Here is a 16,762-nt window from a genome sequence, read left to right on the forward strand (position 1 = left end):
AATTGCCAATTAGCACAGTACCGATATCGATATGAATAAATGTTATCGAATGCGGCTCGGGTACCGCGAGTTTGCCTTGAAAAGCGGTTGTTAAAAATGCCTCGCGACGCGCCAATTTGCGAGCTAACAAAAAAGCAACTTTTCTCGAGCCTGGAAACCCCGTCGAGGACGAGGTATAGAAATGACTCCGTAATTTTGAGAAACGAGTAATCGAGTCGTACGTCATGGGAGCAACTGGGAATCCCTGAGGAGTCAAATTTTCCGCAATTATTACGAAGGACTGGTTTGAAATTTTACCAGGTGAAGATAGAGAATCTTAAGATGATCCACACAACCGTGAAACTTCGTTTGTATATTAAAAAAAAGAAAATTAAAAGAGGGTTTGTGAATCATGCAAAAATACTCATAAACAAATTATTAAAAATCAAATTTCATACGTGTCAAGACCTTCCTCGAAGCTCCCATATTCATGTGGTTAAATTCAAACAATTCGGTACACCCAGGGTGGAAAAAATGTTCATAATTGACCTTCCAAATGCCACTTTCATATCACTTTAACACTGCTTTTTCTCAACGAACCAAGATCAATACCGAGGAAGAATATTCGGAACGATTTCTCAAGGAGACAAGGAATTTCAGCCGAAGTCGGCAAGGTGTAGGGTGACGTGCGCAAGGGAGGAAGAGAGACTTATGCAAAGCTCGTTTTTCCCTGCATTTTCGTGGGGTAGGAACATCCCCTGAAAAATCAGGGCGTCGCGAATGCAAAGAACGCGAGGCGCCGCTTTATCGAAGCTGCTAGGGTTCGAGCTTAAAGTCGGAGGCTTGAAGCTTTCTTTGCACTCGGCATCCCTTGAGCCGCGATAATAGCATAAATATTCATTAACAACCCCCCGCCGACTGCGCGCTGGGCGACGAGTCGCGGGGTGGAGAGATCTCCTCGGCAACCCCGGACAAGCCCGGAGACATCATCCCCTGGGACACGAGGGAAAACCGCAATCCTGGCGGTTCTCACCCTGGGAGTTCTGGCTACACGCAGACCGGCGAAACGAACACTTAACGGCACGTTTCCTGATATAAAACGCACGTTTCGGTGATAACGTCGACCCTGGTCGCCGAGGAAATTTAGGGGTTGGAAAAAGTCTAGTAAACACGGGGTAAGGGGCATTAATATACGATAAAGCAAGATATACCCCAGGAAACGTGACTCAACCTTTCGGTGCACTTGGCCACGGCATAAATTAGTTTGAAAGCCCTTAGCCATTTTTATTAACTAATACCTTTTAAGCGACTTTGTGCCATCGGAGACCCCACGTCGAGACATTGACGTAAGATAACGAAAGGAAAGAGGTCTTCTTAGTTTCTTGGGGAATCATTTCCGGAGACACGGTGACGGGACCTTTTACCTTGGAAATTCTGCGCCCCTGGAGTTTAAGGATACTCTCGAACACAAGGGAGAAACTTAATGGGACGTTTAGCGAAATAAGGGTAAAGTTTCGCAGACTGGATGAAACTGGCGGGGAAAAAGATTTCGAAACAGGAAGAAAGTAATGAAAAATGATGAACGGGTGAAATGTTTGTTCATTCGGATTTCCGAGAGGACACTTCGTTTATGATAAATAAATATGAGGTGTTAACTCTCCACGCAAATATGCGGAATAATAAATACGCGGTACGCTGTAATAATTTCAAATAATTCACGTACGTATCAAATGAATTAACACCGTGCAGTTTTCGTTATTCCGAAATTCACTGTTCCCGGACCAAAATTTGTCTTCTCTTTTTTTTTACGAATCATTAACTCGGAGAGAAAACCAAACACAATCGTATCGATATTCCCCTTTCCCTGAACTTTTTTTTTACTAACCCATCGTATGAAAGTCGGATATCGGTTTTCCACCATTTCTACCTAAACAATTGGCTCAACAAAGGGTCTCGTCACAATTATGAATTTAATTACACGACGTGCATTATTAAACAACCTTTATTTCCGATACTGTAAATAAAATAATTCCCACATTAAATCACGATTTCATTTGACAGGAATTATTTTTGGGAAGTAAAAGGTAAATTCGTCATTTTAACTCGGCGGCAAACTTTCGGTAATAACCGAATTAACAATTAGTTTTGAATAAAATCAGCTGAAAAATTATCTTGGAATAAAATCGTCCCTTTAGCGTTCTGGAATATCGGATATTTATTTCTCCAAAGTAATGAGCACAGAGTTGATAAAAATCATATTTTTCGAAAAATACAAAAACGCCGATCTTGACAAAAAAAATCACTAAGTCAGGATTTTTAAAAACGTCGTAATTATTCAAAGTCATGATTTCAAAAGGCAAACTTTTTTTATTAATTATTTAAATCAGCTCAATCCTGAAGTCGCACGGTCGAATGGAAATAACTGTTGAAAAAATGTTCTACGCAGGCTAAATCGAACGGGGCAAGTTATTACTCAGCGTCAGGAAGCGAATCGACATTCATTGTGCACCGTCCATTTATTTTGCCATCGAGGTGCGACAATGAAGCGATCTGGGAATAAGAGCGCCACTTCGGGGCGAGACAGGCACTCGGAATCTAGTCGGCCGCGTAAGTCGGGTATCGGCTTTTCGATTCTGCGGTCTAAACAGTTGGAAGGGACGGGAGCGCGACTCGGAATTTCGGAGACCCGAGCCAGGGAAACGAGGGGATCCCAAAGGAGGGCGTCCCATCCAATCCGTGGGAAGAAAAGAACAACCGGGAAACGTGATCGGAATAATGGGAACTCGCCTCGTGTTCGTCTCCCAGTGAAAACCCTTAACGAGTCGTGCTGACGCGAAAAGCGTACGCCCGGGGAAATTTGCAAAGACGTTCCCGAGATTTTCGTCACCCTGAAAACTAAATTGCAACAAAATGTTGCATTTTGTCCAAAATGCGAGTTTTTTTTAGTATACCGGTACGTGGCAGAGTTTCGTGAAAAACATCAGATTTACTGTATATCTGTAAAATTCAAGTTTGGCACAAGAGTGTTATTTAATCCTTCCGAAGTCATAAATTTTTTCAAGCGAATCGACTTTTCATTCCGAGACGTTTATATTCATAAAATCTAACGATAATAAATAACAAGAAAATTCAACGTCGATTAAAATTTGTATTAGCTTCAGTCAATCAACTGTATAACTTATTTTGTAGATAACAGCAAATAAAAATCTGTTGGTCACAGGAATTCCTTGTTTTAATGGAAAGTGATTTTTTTTGCCCTCGAGCGTCGTCAATAGGTTGGATAGGGCAAGAAATGAATGAACATTTGTTTATCAAGAAACGGTACCGAGGATTTGGAAGAAAAATTCCGGTACATTGGTTCAAATCTCTTTCCTCGTCCAGTCGTTCTCCAGGTGCGCTCTAAATCTGAATTGACTGCCTCCCCATACGTCATCTCCCACGGCGATCCTCTCCGAGATACGAGACCGATGCAGACTCATGTTAGATTCATCCGTGAGGCTCTTTTTAGCCTTTTAGTCAATTACGTCGATAAAAGATTCAACAGGCCTCGCCTCGGTGAGAAGTCCCTTCGCATCCGGAATAGGAAGAGCCCGCCATAAAGTGCGATCGAAGGAGGATCAGGGGCGGTTCGGAGGAAAGGGACACACCGTTTCCCGAGGGAATGTTTTCCGCCGTTTGTGTCTGCTAGGATTGGAAATCAACGTCCATTGTCACAGTGGCACTTTGACAATTCGCGCCTCGAGTTACGGCCACGTCCTGCGCTTTATGACGATCTCGGATTTCCGTGGTTTCAACCGCGAAGCTCGATATGCACGCCGAATCCACCGACAAAGAGCCGTCGCAAAATCTATCTCTCGCTTAAGATGATATGAAAGGGGCTGAGAAATTTCATCGACGTCGATAAATTAAAATTCACCCATACCGTTTTTGGTGGTAACGTCGTTTTGAATACTCAAGTGATAACATTAGCTGGCGCGTCACGCTGGCATATCATCTTAAGATAAGTATTACACAGAATGTACAACGCATATATAGCATGTCTTGAATTTAGAAAAATTGCCGAATAATTTGTTTGTCCAGAAAAAATTAAATCGAAATTTGGGATGCCGAGGGTCAAGTTCAGAGGGTCATCACGACCCGATATCCGAGCCTTGGGAGGTAGTAGATATTCTTCGTCCCGACGGATCGTCAAGTGACAAGGCAGTTTACATAATGCCGGTATTTACCGACAGCCGCCCCGAGATATCGCCGGGGGTGTGCGTGGGCGATTCTCATCGCCGTAAAAGCTTCCGGGTCGTAAAAGCGAAATTAATGAACGAAACGCAAAGGGACGGCCCCGCCGACTTCTCGGGGTAAGTCGGTATCGGCCAACCCCGAGCCACCCTCTCTTCGCGCATTTAAATATAAACAGTGGCGGCGTTTAAATTAATATTCCGCCCGTATTTTTCCCGAGGCTTTCGTCGCTCCGTCGGTTTTCCGCCACCCCCTGCCGGCGTCTCGAACGGAACTTTTCTCCCCGAGATATTGCCTCGACTTAATCGATCTATGAATAAATTACCCCCGGTCCCGAATCCCCGCGTCCGAAACCGAGATCTAATCTTTATTTATAGCCGGCGGAACCCCTCGGGAATTTCGGCAAATTAATCAAACTTGTTTAACCCTTGCCGAGACCTCCCCCGAGTGGCGGCGCTCTCGAGTAGACTTAGATGTCGTACGTCATCTCACCCTCGTGACGGTCCCACCTCCTTGGCATGTTCGGCGTGTCGGCAGTTTCGAACCTGAATTCGTTATTAAGGGTGGGATGGGTCGGTTTGGCAAGAAATTACCTATTTAAAGTTCCGGAGGGCAGGGGAGGGCCACTTAGGGCACTCCCCGAACTTCCCGTAAATTTGACAATTTCATTAATTACCCGACGTGGCACTAGCGAGGAAAGAAGTTTATGTTGCCTGGTGTCGTTTAAACTCTGTGGACCTGGACATGCGGAAATTCATAGTCGGTCATTATTCAACGCGAGGACATGTTAGAAGTTAATAACAAAATACGGATACGTGCACGATAATTTTTTTAAAAGTATTTTTGAGAGGCTTACGACTTTTCCTGAACGATTGAAAGAATCGTTTACTCGTGGGAAGGTAAGGGTTTTATTTCTCGGATCCGTGAAGGCCGAGACCTCGGTTCTCTTGAGTCCATTTTCTTCCCTCGTTGAGTCACAATTAGCGAGAAATATAGTCCCGGGTTTCTTTGAAATTTTCGATCCCGGCCTCGGAACGGAACTTAGCCTCCAAAATGGCGGCGGCGCCTTTTTCGACACGGACAATGCAATTACTCGCCGCCCCCGAGGATGCAGGGCTCACATAAAGAGAGAGCCCAGCTGCAATTAAAACTGAAAATTAAAATCGCTCGGCCGAAAGTGCGGGAGGTTTGCACGCGCGTCGGGTGACCACAGTTTACAGGGATATTTAATTTTCCCGGAGCCGTTAAACCGCGTGGTGTAAACGCTCCTTGATGGGGACACTAGCCGGCAGCGTTAACCCGCGGAAACCCTCGCTTGAAATTTTCAGATTCCTCGGGATTCGGGTAAACCGTGCACCTTTTTGCTCCCGGTGCTTCTTTTTATTTTCACTACTTATACGGTCATCGAATAACTTTATAAATGCAGTTAACAACGGTTTCAGTTTACAGGAGGGATCCTTACATTAAACGAATATTCAGTTTTAGGGAGTATCAGGGATAAAAACGATTGTATATAAGCAAATATTTCCTATACTTCTTCATTCTCTTTTAATCTCACTTTAATTCAGACGCATTTCACAACCTACAAATCTCCTTAAATGAGTCCAAGCGACATGAAAATTGCACATTTCCTTTAAATAAAAAAAAAAAATTAAAACCGCTTAGCCTTTGAATTTTTGTCCGTTCTTTCATCGGACCTCCACTTTCTTTCGTTGTAACTTGAATTTGTGCCAGCAATGCACTGAGAAAAAAAAGTTGGTTGACTCAAAGAAATATGCATTGCGACAACAAAATCCTGCGATTGTCAATTTTAGATTGACGTACAGAAGCATACATAATAATAAGGTATCCATCCTTTTGGAAGTAGATGTTCGAATTACTCCTCATATCCAATTTGACGAACAATAATTTCAAAATACAAATTTCATTCCTGAGGTTTTGGCCAGCTTTTTCGTCATTTTCGCCACTGTGCCCCGGGGCGTTATCGCTCCCATTTTTTGGCGAGTCGAGCCAGGGGACCTGCGCATTAAGCGGATTATGCTCGAGCTACGAAATATGGAATATGGTGCGGTCGGATTTGAGGTTTAATTTGCGTCCTCCTGGAATGTCCGCGGTGCGCCGATCGGGACTCCTTTTTGTCTTTTCTTCCCTTTTTTCGGGAATTTTCCGCACGTGGCCGGGGGCTTACTCGGCCGGTGTGCGACGTAATTAACGAAGTCGCACCGGAGTTTATACCACGGGACATGCGCTCGTCCTTCGCGCGTGCTAATGAGATATCCGTGCGAATAACTGGGTCACCAGTCGGTCGGTCATCAAAGGGAACAAGGGAATACGAATCCGGCTTTTCGCCACCATAGCTCCGGGCAAGGGATTCGACGTGCTTGGAGTAAGTATACACTGCAGGAAGATGCACCTGTGTTGAGGACATTCCAGGGCTCCGAGTTCCTTTAGACATCCTTGATAAAGGCGATTTCCTCCCCTGCAGGGGCAGGTGCTTCCCTAGGCTGCACTTATTTCGACGTTTATTCCGGGGATGTGCGTAACGAAAAGATCCACCTCAATCCCAACAGTTTTGCGCAGAACCAAGGGAAAATGGTAGTATGTGGGGTAGAGGAAATTATGTCAAGTCTTTACGTTTCCCTTTGTCCCGAAAGCCGCGGCGTTCCAGAAGCGACGTTCTGGATACGACGTTTCTCCAATCGTCGTTCAGCGCGTTCTGAGATGTGTCCATATAAGGAGATGGACGTAAAATCATTGATTTAGAAATTAGCGTTTCTATAAAATAACGCATCTGTCGAGGAAGTGATTATTCTCGACTAAGTCGAGCGACAGTCGCGAGTAACGAGTTGCGGTATCGTGAGTTTTGTCACGTTCCAAGGACTTCGACGTTCTAATAAGAAACGCGGACTCTGAGGTTATTTGTAAACAATATGACGCCGAAATTTCTGTCGGAAAATTAAATGGTCAAAAGCATACAGGGTTGGAGGTTCAAGGGTGACCGATCGTTTTGACTCGGAGGAGTTCGGGTAGGTAATTGGCAATTCTTGTTTTTTGGACGGGACGTGATTTTACGAGGTATAGAAAATGGTCCCACGACTTCCCCCGTTCAGACAATTAACCTTTCCCTTCCTCCGCCGTTTTCCTCGCAGGACCAGTTACAAGTTCCGGGCAGCTCTCAACGCGGCGCGGCCAGTGCTTCAACTGCGATTCCGACGCCGTAAAGTTGGAGATACTCCAATTTTGCTAATGCACCGCCGGCGGTGTTCACCAAGTGCTCGTTTCCGAGGAGAGTTTCTTCAACTACTTGGACGTTAGTTCCCTCACCTTGGCCGTACCTCCTCCTTCCGCGCCGTAACTAATCGCCCGCGGCCGCTAATCGCGCTCCTTTCTCCCTAAACCGGGAGAAAAGTCGATGAAGAAACGCACTGGAAGCTGGAGACCGGCTTTGCAGGCCATTCTGCAGGAACAGGGAAGCGAAATATGTCGGGCTTAGCGAGCGCAGTCTGAAAAAAAGAAGAAAAAAAAGAAGAAAATGCAGAGGACATTTATTCGCCACTAAAACGTGGAATCTTTCCTGGAGAACAATTATCTTTCATTAGAACTGTTCCGCTTAAAGATAATTATATACTTTTCTATTCCGATTATTTACTCGAGGGAAATTATTTGATTTGTTAGGGATTCCAATTCGTTTATACATGTTTTGCAAGGAATTAATGTTAAATGAAAGTGGAGGCTTTAGGAGTAGGTATTGTAGTTGTGTTCGAGATGTGCAGAAAATGGCAGATCTAAGGATTTTGGCAACGACCAGATTCGGTCACATATAGCAAGTGAACCTTGATTTAACGAGGCCTCTTCGAGAATTATCGCGTGACCTTTGCGGGACCGGGATAATCGTCTGATTTTCTTGGCATTCGATTGTCTTTTCTTGCTCATTAGATCTAAACTTGACGTCGATGAATCTGCGTCACGTATACTTCCACCGAGGGCGACTTTACCCTGTCAACCGTCAGGCCAAATCAACTGTTCAAGTTCTTCCTCTACTCGAGATAAATCTTCTAAAATGTCCCAAGTGCTTCAATTTCGAAAAGCCACATCCAGAATTTTATACTTGGCCTCCATCTTGAAAATACATTCAATTTAAAATCAGACTTTAATGTATTGTACATTTAACTTTTACTGACCTTTGGCAATGAATTAAGCGATCCATCATGTTCACTTTCATTTTTTTGTCGTATTTCGTCGTTGTAGCCTCGTCCGCGGCATGCTAAAAATCTGATAGCTGGATTATGAAAGGGTTTTGTTATCGCGAGGGAAACAACCGGAAGTTGTGTCGTTCTTAAATAACTTCTGGTTGATGTAGCCGTAAGGTCCTTATACGTGTTATCGGAAAAATGATATGGGTTGCAGCGTGCGTGCAAGCCTTTCGTGATTCGTGGGATGTGATCACGCATTTACCCAGTCCGTGCCCAACGACGAATCACGCGAACGTCTTTCCACGAGTTAGCAAAAAGGATTCGCAAAAGTAACATGCACAAAGTCGCCGTGTTATAAGTCGGGGTAGTCGCGGCCATATTTCTTCTGGCTCTTTTCCCCCGCGCTGGGAAAATAATAATTAAATACTTCGTGGAATCGTATTTTCTGCGGTGGACTGCCCGAAATTAGTCTTCACGTTTACGTAGGACGCACGTGCTCGGATTCGCATTTGCCAAAGTCGCCGAAGAAGAAGAACCTCGATCAAGCCAAATGACGTACTCGCCCGACACGAGAAGTCTCGTGATTATTCGCGACACTTTTCAACACGTGCTGCTAAGTTATGACGTGCATCACAGTGCGCTCCTCATCGAGGGTGCTATTCCGAATCCGACGAGATTTCTAATTTCATCGGGGACATTCCAAAATGCGTACACATACCCTCAAAATAGTACCAACGTCCGTATGTATTACTTAACACCTTGCTCTTCCGCGTCTACTCGCTGTCTGGTCCCCCCTACGTTGAATCAACATCCATTACCCGCTTTTAATTAACGAGTACATAAACCCTCAATTTCCGGGTCAACATTACCCGCCAGCTCTTCGGGAACCACCTTGCAAACCTTAACAACAACAAATTTCCCACCGTCTCAAGATTAGGAACTGAGATCAGAAATTAAAATAAGATCAAGACATCTCTTTTGCCTTGTACTGCGATAAGCAATCTCGGCATTATAAAGTAATTGCGGTAACCCCAAGTCTGGCGGTAGATACAACTTCCTTTTCAGCAATACCTGCAGCTTATTCGATCGGTGGACTCGCCAGTGCATAATCGATGATAGCAAGACAATTGACCCTCGCATCTGCATCCGATGCACATCACGCATCGAGGCACTCTTTGACCTCCCTTAAGCCGGTTGACCCAGGCGTGTACCTGTGGGTGCATCTATGTGCATCTACGTACATCTACGTAAGCCGGTCGCGTAATGCAAGATGCGCGCAGGATACGCTCTGGATGTCGCGCGTACTGACCGCAGCTGCAGCTGCACGCTCGGCGCCTCGCGTATGCACCGCCCGGGACAAATGCAACAGTACACCGTGCGCACTTTTGCATAAACCCTACCGCGTACCGTCGGGGATATGTAAAGTACACTTACATGTAAGACATGCCGTGTCACTCGCGAAGGATATCGAAAACCAAGGCTGCACTCGTCGTATGGACGAACACGATTCGCGGATTGTCGCGCGACCTTCGCCCTGCGGTGTGCATCACGTGGAGGCCGTTGCATAAGAATCCCATTGTCACCGTGTGTTGCAACGGAGGTGTTCATAGAATTGAAACGGTTCGCAATGTATGCACGATTTCCCGTAACTTATGAGAAATTATGTAACGATAAAATTCTGGCGGGTGAATAAATTATACAGTTGCTACATTTGGTGGAATGATACATTTGAAGAGCCCTACGATAGCCACCCTCAAAGTTGATCCACAAAATCAGTTTTTTTTTTTTCACGTTTTCTCGCAAACGGAGTAATACTTCTAGACTGGACCGTCTGCAATTTAATTAGCTCCAACTGTCGATTCCAATAATGTACCCATTCGATTTTTCAATTCGTTTGACGTGGAAATGTCCAAGTATCGAATATCGGGGACACCTGTTGAAGAGCGAATGACCTGCTGCTTTATCATGAAATTGTTCCAGCCGAACGATCATTGCTTCCGATGTAAATACCGTTTTACTTAATAAGTTCTCACTCGAATATTATTTTCCGTGCCGAGTTGGCGGGGATCATGGCTGCGTTTGATATCAGAGAGAAAGTTCCGTGGATTAGGCGGAGCGTACCGTGGAGTTTCAGGGATGATTATGCTCGCCTTAATCCCTCCTCTAAGACCCACAGCCTCTCCCTTTAACGGTGAGCGCGTATTTACGCATCCGACTAATGCCGCCCCCGTTACTCCTTACGAAAGGAGGAAGTACTAAATCCAATATGGCGACTCACTCGCCGACACCTGCGAGGCGGTACCTTTGTGCGATAATCCTGCAAATTAGGCAGGCATAAATTATAACAGGAGGTAGACCTTTCGGTAGCACTGCCGCAACGTAGTCGCCGAATCCTAAGGGTGAACGATTTGACGTAGCCCGGTGAATTTTTTTTTTAAATACGAGAAAAAAAATAATTTAAAAAATACATTTTTTCGATACGTACACAACGTTCTACAGAACTTTGCAGGCAATAGTGTTATATTATATATAATGTCGATGTTCATTGAACGTTAGGACGTATGCATAATAATTTACATTGGGGCCCTATCTCCAATTTTGTACGATTGGACATTAGCGTTATACACGCCATTATTTGTATACAGTTTATTTACCAAGGAAGTACTTGCTCAAGTGCTTAGACTTTTTAAGTGGCAGGGGTAACCGGGTATTTTATCTAATGGAAATTGATAAGAAAAAACGGTAGCTACCTTCCGCGGTTGAACGTAAAACGTGCGGATAGCTTCTTGAGTAAAAGCGTACGAAAATAGCAATAGACCTCGAGCCTCTTCTTTATTTCGGTAGGACTTCCGAAACTCCCCGAAGCTGGGAGAGAATCTCGAGAGCTCGAGACAATTTTCCCAGCCACTGATCCAAATACTGATCACGCGGACGCGTAACCTCAGGGAAGGTGGAGGCAACGCGAAACTAGGGAACTCCTGTTCCCGAAGTTCGGAACCGAAAGTTATACACGAAATAAAGTGCAGGAAAAATTGAAACTGCTTCAGACTTACGGTACTCGAGATAGAAGTACGCTCGAAGCTGCCATCTAGAATAACGTGACGTTTCCTCTAGATCGATGTCATTTCCGAGAAGCTATTAACGTGGAATTCAGTGAAAACGATTTCCTTCTTTGATTGCTTTTGATTTCATACGATAAACAACAATGCGATTTGGTAACAAGTGACGTACGCCCTTAAAATTGTGACAGTATTCGGTGATTTCCACCGATTTCTACTTGCGATTTAAAGCCGATTTCCACACCATTTCAAGCGTTAACGCATTGTTGGCCGGCAATTTGACAACGCTAGTCGTTCCGGCACGAGTTAACTCGTCACGTACAATTGTCCTGACACTTTCGTTTCTCACATTAGAGCCTTCAATAATTGGATATCGAACGAAATATGAGAGCTCGACGCCATTTTGGTTCTGGTCTGGGCTAAGTTAATGAATTAAAAAGAAAAGAAATGGAAATTTTGAACCTGTCAGGATAAATCCTATGTGCTCACGAGTCATGTGTCAAAGTTTCGGTCCAATATGTCGAAGTTCTATCCAATACCCTTAAAAAAAGGAAGTGTTGCATTCGAATCGACTGATTTGAGGGGGGGTTTCACTTCGCCTTAAGCTCGGCAAGCTCGAGCCGGGCGAAAATAGCGAAAGGCTTCGGACGCTCCAATAATAATCGCGCTCCCGTTCCCAAGGGCGCGTACCCTGAAATTCGCGCTATCCGCGGCCACTGCCGCGTTATATCCGTCCGTTCGGTCTCGCTTTTCAGCCGACGGATTTAGCCGCGGTCCTGGTTCCTCGGCCACGCCGGCCGCGAGCCGGGAAACTCTCGGCCGAGCCCCTCGGAAAATCGCCGGGCCGATTAGTCGGCGGAAGTCGGTCCCTCGGTGCGGACCCTCGCTCCCTCGCGAGGCGCGAAGTCGCCGCCCCGAGCCCGAAGTGCCCGCGATTCTAGCCCGATAAGCGACATCTGCCTCCGAGTCGCGAGGAAATAGGTAGAGGCCGGCCTATTATTACGACGAGTCGGCGAGCGAGGCGAGCGAGTAGTCTGCGCGCGGGAGCGCTGTCAACAGGAAAGTCGACCGAGCTCCTGCACGCTGACAGTTCGCCGCGAAGCGTCGCGATCGGAGTGCGCTCGAGGAAGTGGTTTGAACGAAAAATCTTCGCGATACCTCCCATCGCGGTATCCGCAGCTTCGATTAACGTTGCACGATCTTCGGCCCCGGACGAACGTTGAGCGTAAGAACGTTGCCGACGGTACCTGGCGCACTTTGTCACGAGAAAAGTGCTTTTCCGGTGACAGTCGGGGAAAAGCGCGCGGGGTGTTTTTCGAGGAGGAAAATCCACCGCGCTCGTGTGGGTCGTGGTTATCCACCGTGGGCTGGGCAGAGGAAGGAATTGATTTATTTCCACCCGAGGAAAAATTGATGTCGACCTTGTTTGGCTGCGGTTATGAGCGCGTTTCATTGGCGGGATTTACGTGTCGGCTTGGTGGGATGGAAAATTCCTGGAGAGAGGAGTCGCGTTTCAATTTGACCGAGGACGTGTGTAGCGTGATTCGTAGTCGAATTGGAGAGTTCTCGGTAAAGGCTTTTGGACCGATCGGGGGAGAAGCGACATTTATTTTCTTAGCGGAGTGGAAGCCGCTCGAGGTGTTCTATTATAACGACGGTGACGCAGCTCGCGACTCCGTCTGCGTGACTCGACTCCGTGCAGTTTCCACGTCCGAAGAGAGACGGAAGAGAGGACATACTGGAGAATAAATTTTTAACTCATTTCCTGGGAACTCGCGCCTATATTTATCTACGCCCGCGAACTGCACTCCACGTCTCGACGCCCGTTCGAAAACGCAAGCTCTCTGTGCGTGGTCATCCAAAAGTTCCCACTCTCGGGGCAAAACCATAAATTTTACTCTCTTCGTCCTTTAAGAACATGAAAAACTATGTCGTTCCGATACTATGCGCGACATTGACCCATAACGATTTCTCTTGCATTCTAATTACCCGGTTTTATCCGCTCTAGAAAAACCAACCAAGCGACTCGTACCGCGTTCACGAGTGACCGGTCTGGTGCAATAAATCTTAGCCGACTACTCTAATTAACAGTTTATGTTAACTAATTTCGAAACTATACAACTTCGTGTCTTTCATCGGCGCAATATTGAGTTCGTGAAGTCTTGTCAAATCAGCTTCGGAAAATCCTTCATGAACAGCCCACGAAGGATACTTATGGTACTTCCTATTTCGCGGTAGTCGCGGGACTTCAAGGTACCTCCATTAAAGTACCCCGATTTCTCCAGCGATGGTGTTACTCAATTTTCCCGACTATTCGGAAAGTGGCGTTGAACGACTTCCAGGCTAATCAGGGCCGGGAAGATTTACTAGGCCGCGAGGCGCGCGTATCGTTGATAGTGCCGCTTCGAAGACGCCGGTCTCCAGTGATAACGAAGTTGGGTCTAACCAACCACTCGCGCCGACGTTAACCGGTTCCACGAGGAAGCGATATCTCACCCAACGTGTTATCGCTCACGTGAAATTCGGTGCTCCGCTTCCGCTCGAAGGCGTTGCGGCCACACTTGCCGCACACGTGCGTAGGTGCGAGCCGCCATCTTGGATGCGCTTTACGCGCAGTCGGCGGCCTGCTGACGGACCGACGAGATAATCCCTCGATAACGAGGACATCCCGTTGATTGAGGTCTTATTCGGGAACAAACCTGAATCTCGAAGTGGAGGACTAAGCATGAAAAGTATTATTTTGGGGAGCTGAAGAACCGATAGACGATAAACGAAGAGTGCGCGATTTAATGACGTTTCCAACGCCATGTCGGTGACCAAGACCATGCCAATTCCGCCGCGACCCCCGAAGATGAAGCACCACGTTGTGTGCGATACCTCTCAGAAGATGGTAATTGAAATCTTGTAATTTTGTAAATATACCGGAGAAAGGAAAACATGTCGACGACCTTGTTTCTTGCACTGTACATACGAAATGCCCGCAGCTCCCGACAGTTAGCCACGGCCACGTGGATCGAAATCTTGAGAACTATTTTTACGAACGTAACGGACACGGAATATCTGGTAACCACGCATGCACTTACTCCAGCATAATGAAAGGAGACTACGACCATATCTCGGCAATTACAAGTATTATTTAAATCAAAATTGAATCGCTACCTTTGGACATTATGCCCTGAACAATATACGGTCGTTTCCGATTCGTACAGGCTTGATTTTCAGTATTTACCGTTTCTTGGCGAGCAATGTATACATACTTATTGTACGTATCTTTCATTTTTTATCACTAGAAAGCATCTTCGTCTCGAGTCCCTCAATGCTGCCAGTTCCGTCCGCGTCGCCGAAACCTCCAGGCGTTTCCTCGAGTGCCCCGACGATTTCTTTGCCCGATACGAACGTCTTCCTCGTCGTTCCTCCCTTTCGATGGCTTTGGGCCCTTTCGTGGTGAAGTTTCGCGACGCGGTATAGAGGATGTTCCGGGATCGATAAAGACCTTCCGAAACCTCCGGAAGTACGTGTCGGCAATGTTTACAACGTACTTCAGGAGATGCGAGAGACTTTCAGGAGCTTGCGTGGAAATTCAGGCCCTTCGAAGCCCGAACGGATTTACTTATCCGAGCGTGAGGACAATTTCGATTATGGCATCAGCATGGATCGAATGGGGTCTTTTATTGGCATTCGCCTAAATCGTTGCAGAACCAGTGCCCCGGCTTCATACGATTAATTTGTGTACTCTATCAAGTGGGAACTCGTTTGCCTGGGCGTCTTGATTGAATTTATGAATTTCTCAGAATGCACAACCCTTAGGCGCGACAAGTGGTCCAAAAGTACGCGACGGGCTGGTCAGCAATCGCATTAGCTTTGATCGCACTCAATGACACGCTCCTTGAACGAAGTGCAACTTAAATTTCAACTGACGTAACTTCACTGGCCGGCTTTACTCTTAGTTGGGTTTCACAGTGCCAAGGGGTAACCTTATTTAAAGGCTTTTTGATGCGCCTCCGCGCATAATTAAGTGACGTCGACCTTGTCCACCCCTCGGCCCCCGACTCACAGCCGCCAAGGAGTGGATCCGAGGTGACACTTTCCGAAAATCAGGCTCACCCCGGCTGGAAAATTAATCCGAAGTCCTAACGACGGGATATCTAGCGAGTCGATGGGGAGCAAAAGGAAGCACGGGGGATGCTGCGCGGGGGTGGGCGTGGGGAGACAACCCCCGTCCGGAAGCGCCGCCAGGGGTTGTTAATCAAATCGGACGCGATACGCCGGGGTCGACCTTTGAGATGCGTCCGAATTCAATTACGCATTTACGACGCAGCGAATTTACGCGGGGCTTATGTGCGACCGCTGGATTAACTGTATATAATAAATTCACACCGCCACGCGGCAACCCCCGACCCCTTTCGGCCCCTTAAGGCGATATGAAAGGGTTATTCTGTATAGAGGAAGGAATAATCATTTGACATAATAACCTCAATAACAAGATGTATAAAATGTAATAAGTAATTCTTTGTGGAAGAAACACCCTTTCGCGTAATCGCGTCTCCGGAAGACTCTGCTCGCCCTTGATCCTCTGACGCTTCCGTCGTGCGAACCCACCGATAGCGTTTACGTCCCCGTCTCCGTCGGCAAGTCGGAGATCCAATAATGGAAACTCGACGCGAGGAGATTACCGCCCCAACGGCGACATTGCGCCGCGTCGTGGTTTATTTGGATCCCGGTTGACCGGCGAGCGGATTTAATCCCCTCGGAGACCCCGACGCCGGCAGACGTCGTCACCGAAGACGACGACACCTTCGTCGGGGAGTGGAAGGACGATATATCCGGAGTTTTCACGACGCGGGACCGGCTAAGGGTCAAACTTGAGAAATCCCTCGAGATCGCAGTCTCGGGGGCGGGAAACGCGGGAAACGCGGGGATTCCGCGCGGGAAACGCGAGGATTCCGCGAGGGAACGACGGCATCGGATGGCCGGCCTTTTACTCCAAGTGCCGGGATTTACGAGAGGCGGCTGAGGGATGGTCGAGGGTCGGTTAAGGGGTGGCTTGGATCATGGATAGGGTACTGAATTTCGCTGAATTTTTGCCTTCGGGTTTTTCCACCCCCGACTGAAAATAGAAGGAAAAACGGATGCGCCTCTGCTACGCGCGTTCGAAGTGGATTTTCTTTTTTGTATTTCTATTTCACTTTAAATATCAATGATTAACTGAGAGAATAATATACCAGCACCAACGCGAAAGGCACAGATGAATACAATTAGCAATTAATGGTAAAAAGGTTAAGTAAAAAAAGTTGCACT

The 16,762-nt window shown here is 46.6% G+C and overlaps 1 protein-coding gene across 24 annotated transcripts in view; it reads left to right on the forward strand.

Moving 5' to 3' along the window:
* Window positions 1-16,762, forward strand: part of LOC105697563 (disks large 1 tumor suppressor protein) — a 487,904-nt gene that overhangs the window by 397,833 nt on the left and 73,309 nt on the right. Inside the window, exons 1-2 of one of the 24 annotated variants that reach the window (XM_012420966.1) lie at window positions 12,326-12,445; window positions 13,703-14,354. The exons of 19 other annotated variants lie outside the window; for them this stretch is intronic. In XM_012420966.1, the coding sequence (XP_012276389.1) occupies window positions 14,271-14,354 (84 nt within the window). In that variant the 5' untranslated portion in view covers window positions 12,326-12,445; window positions 13,703-14,270. Of the gene's footprint in view, window positions 1-12,325; window positions 12,446-12,512; window positions 14,355-16,762 lie in introns of those variants that run through there. 4 more of the 24 variants (XM_012420965.1, XM_012420967.1, XM_012420968.1 and 1 more) reach the window with 4 other exon arrangements.

The sequence above is a fragment of the Orussus abietinus genome, unplaced genomic scaffold (assembly GCF_000612105.2).
Source record: "Orussus abietinus isolate OABI.00-Male unplaced genomic scaffold, Oabi_2.0 scaffold21, whole genome shotgun sequence".
NCBI classification, from domain to species: Eukaryota; Metazoa; Arthropoda; class Insecta; order Hymenoptera; family Orussidae; genus Orussus; species Orussus abietinus.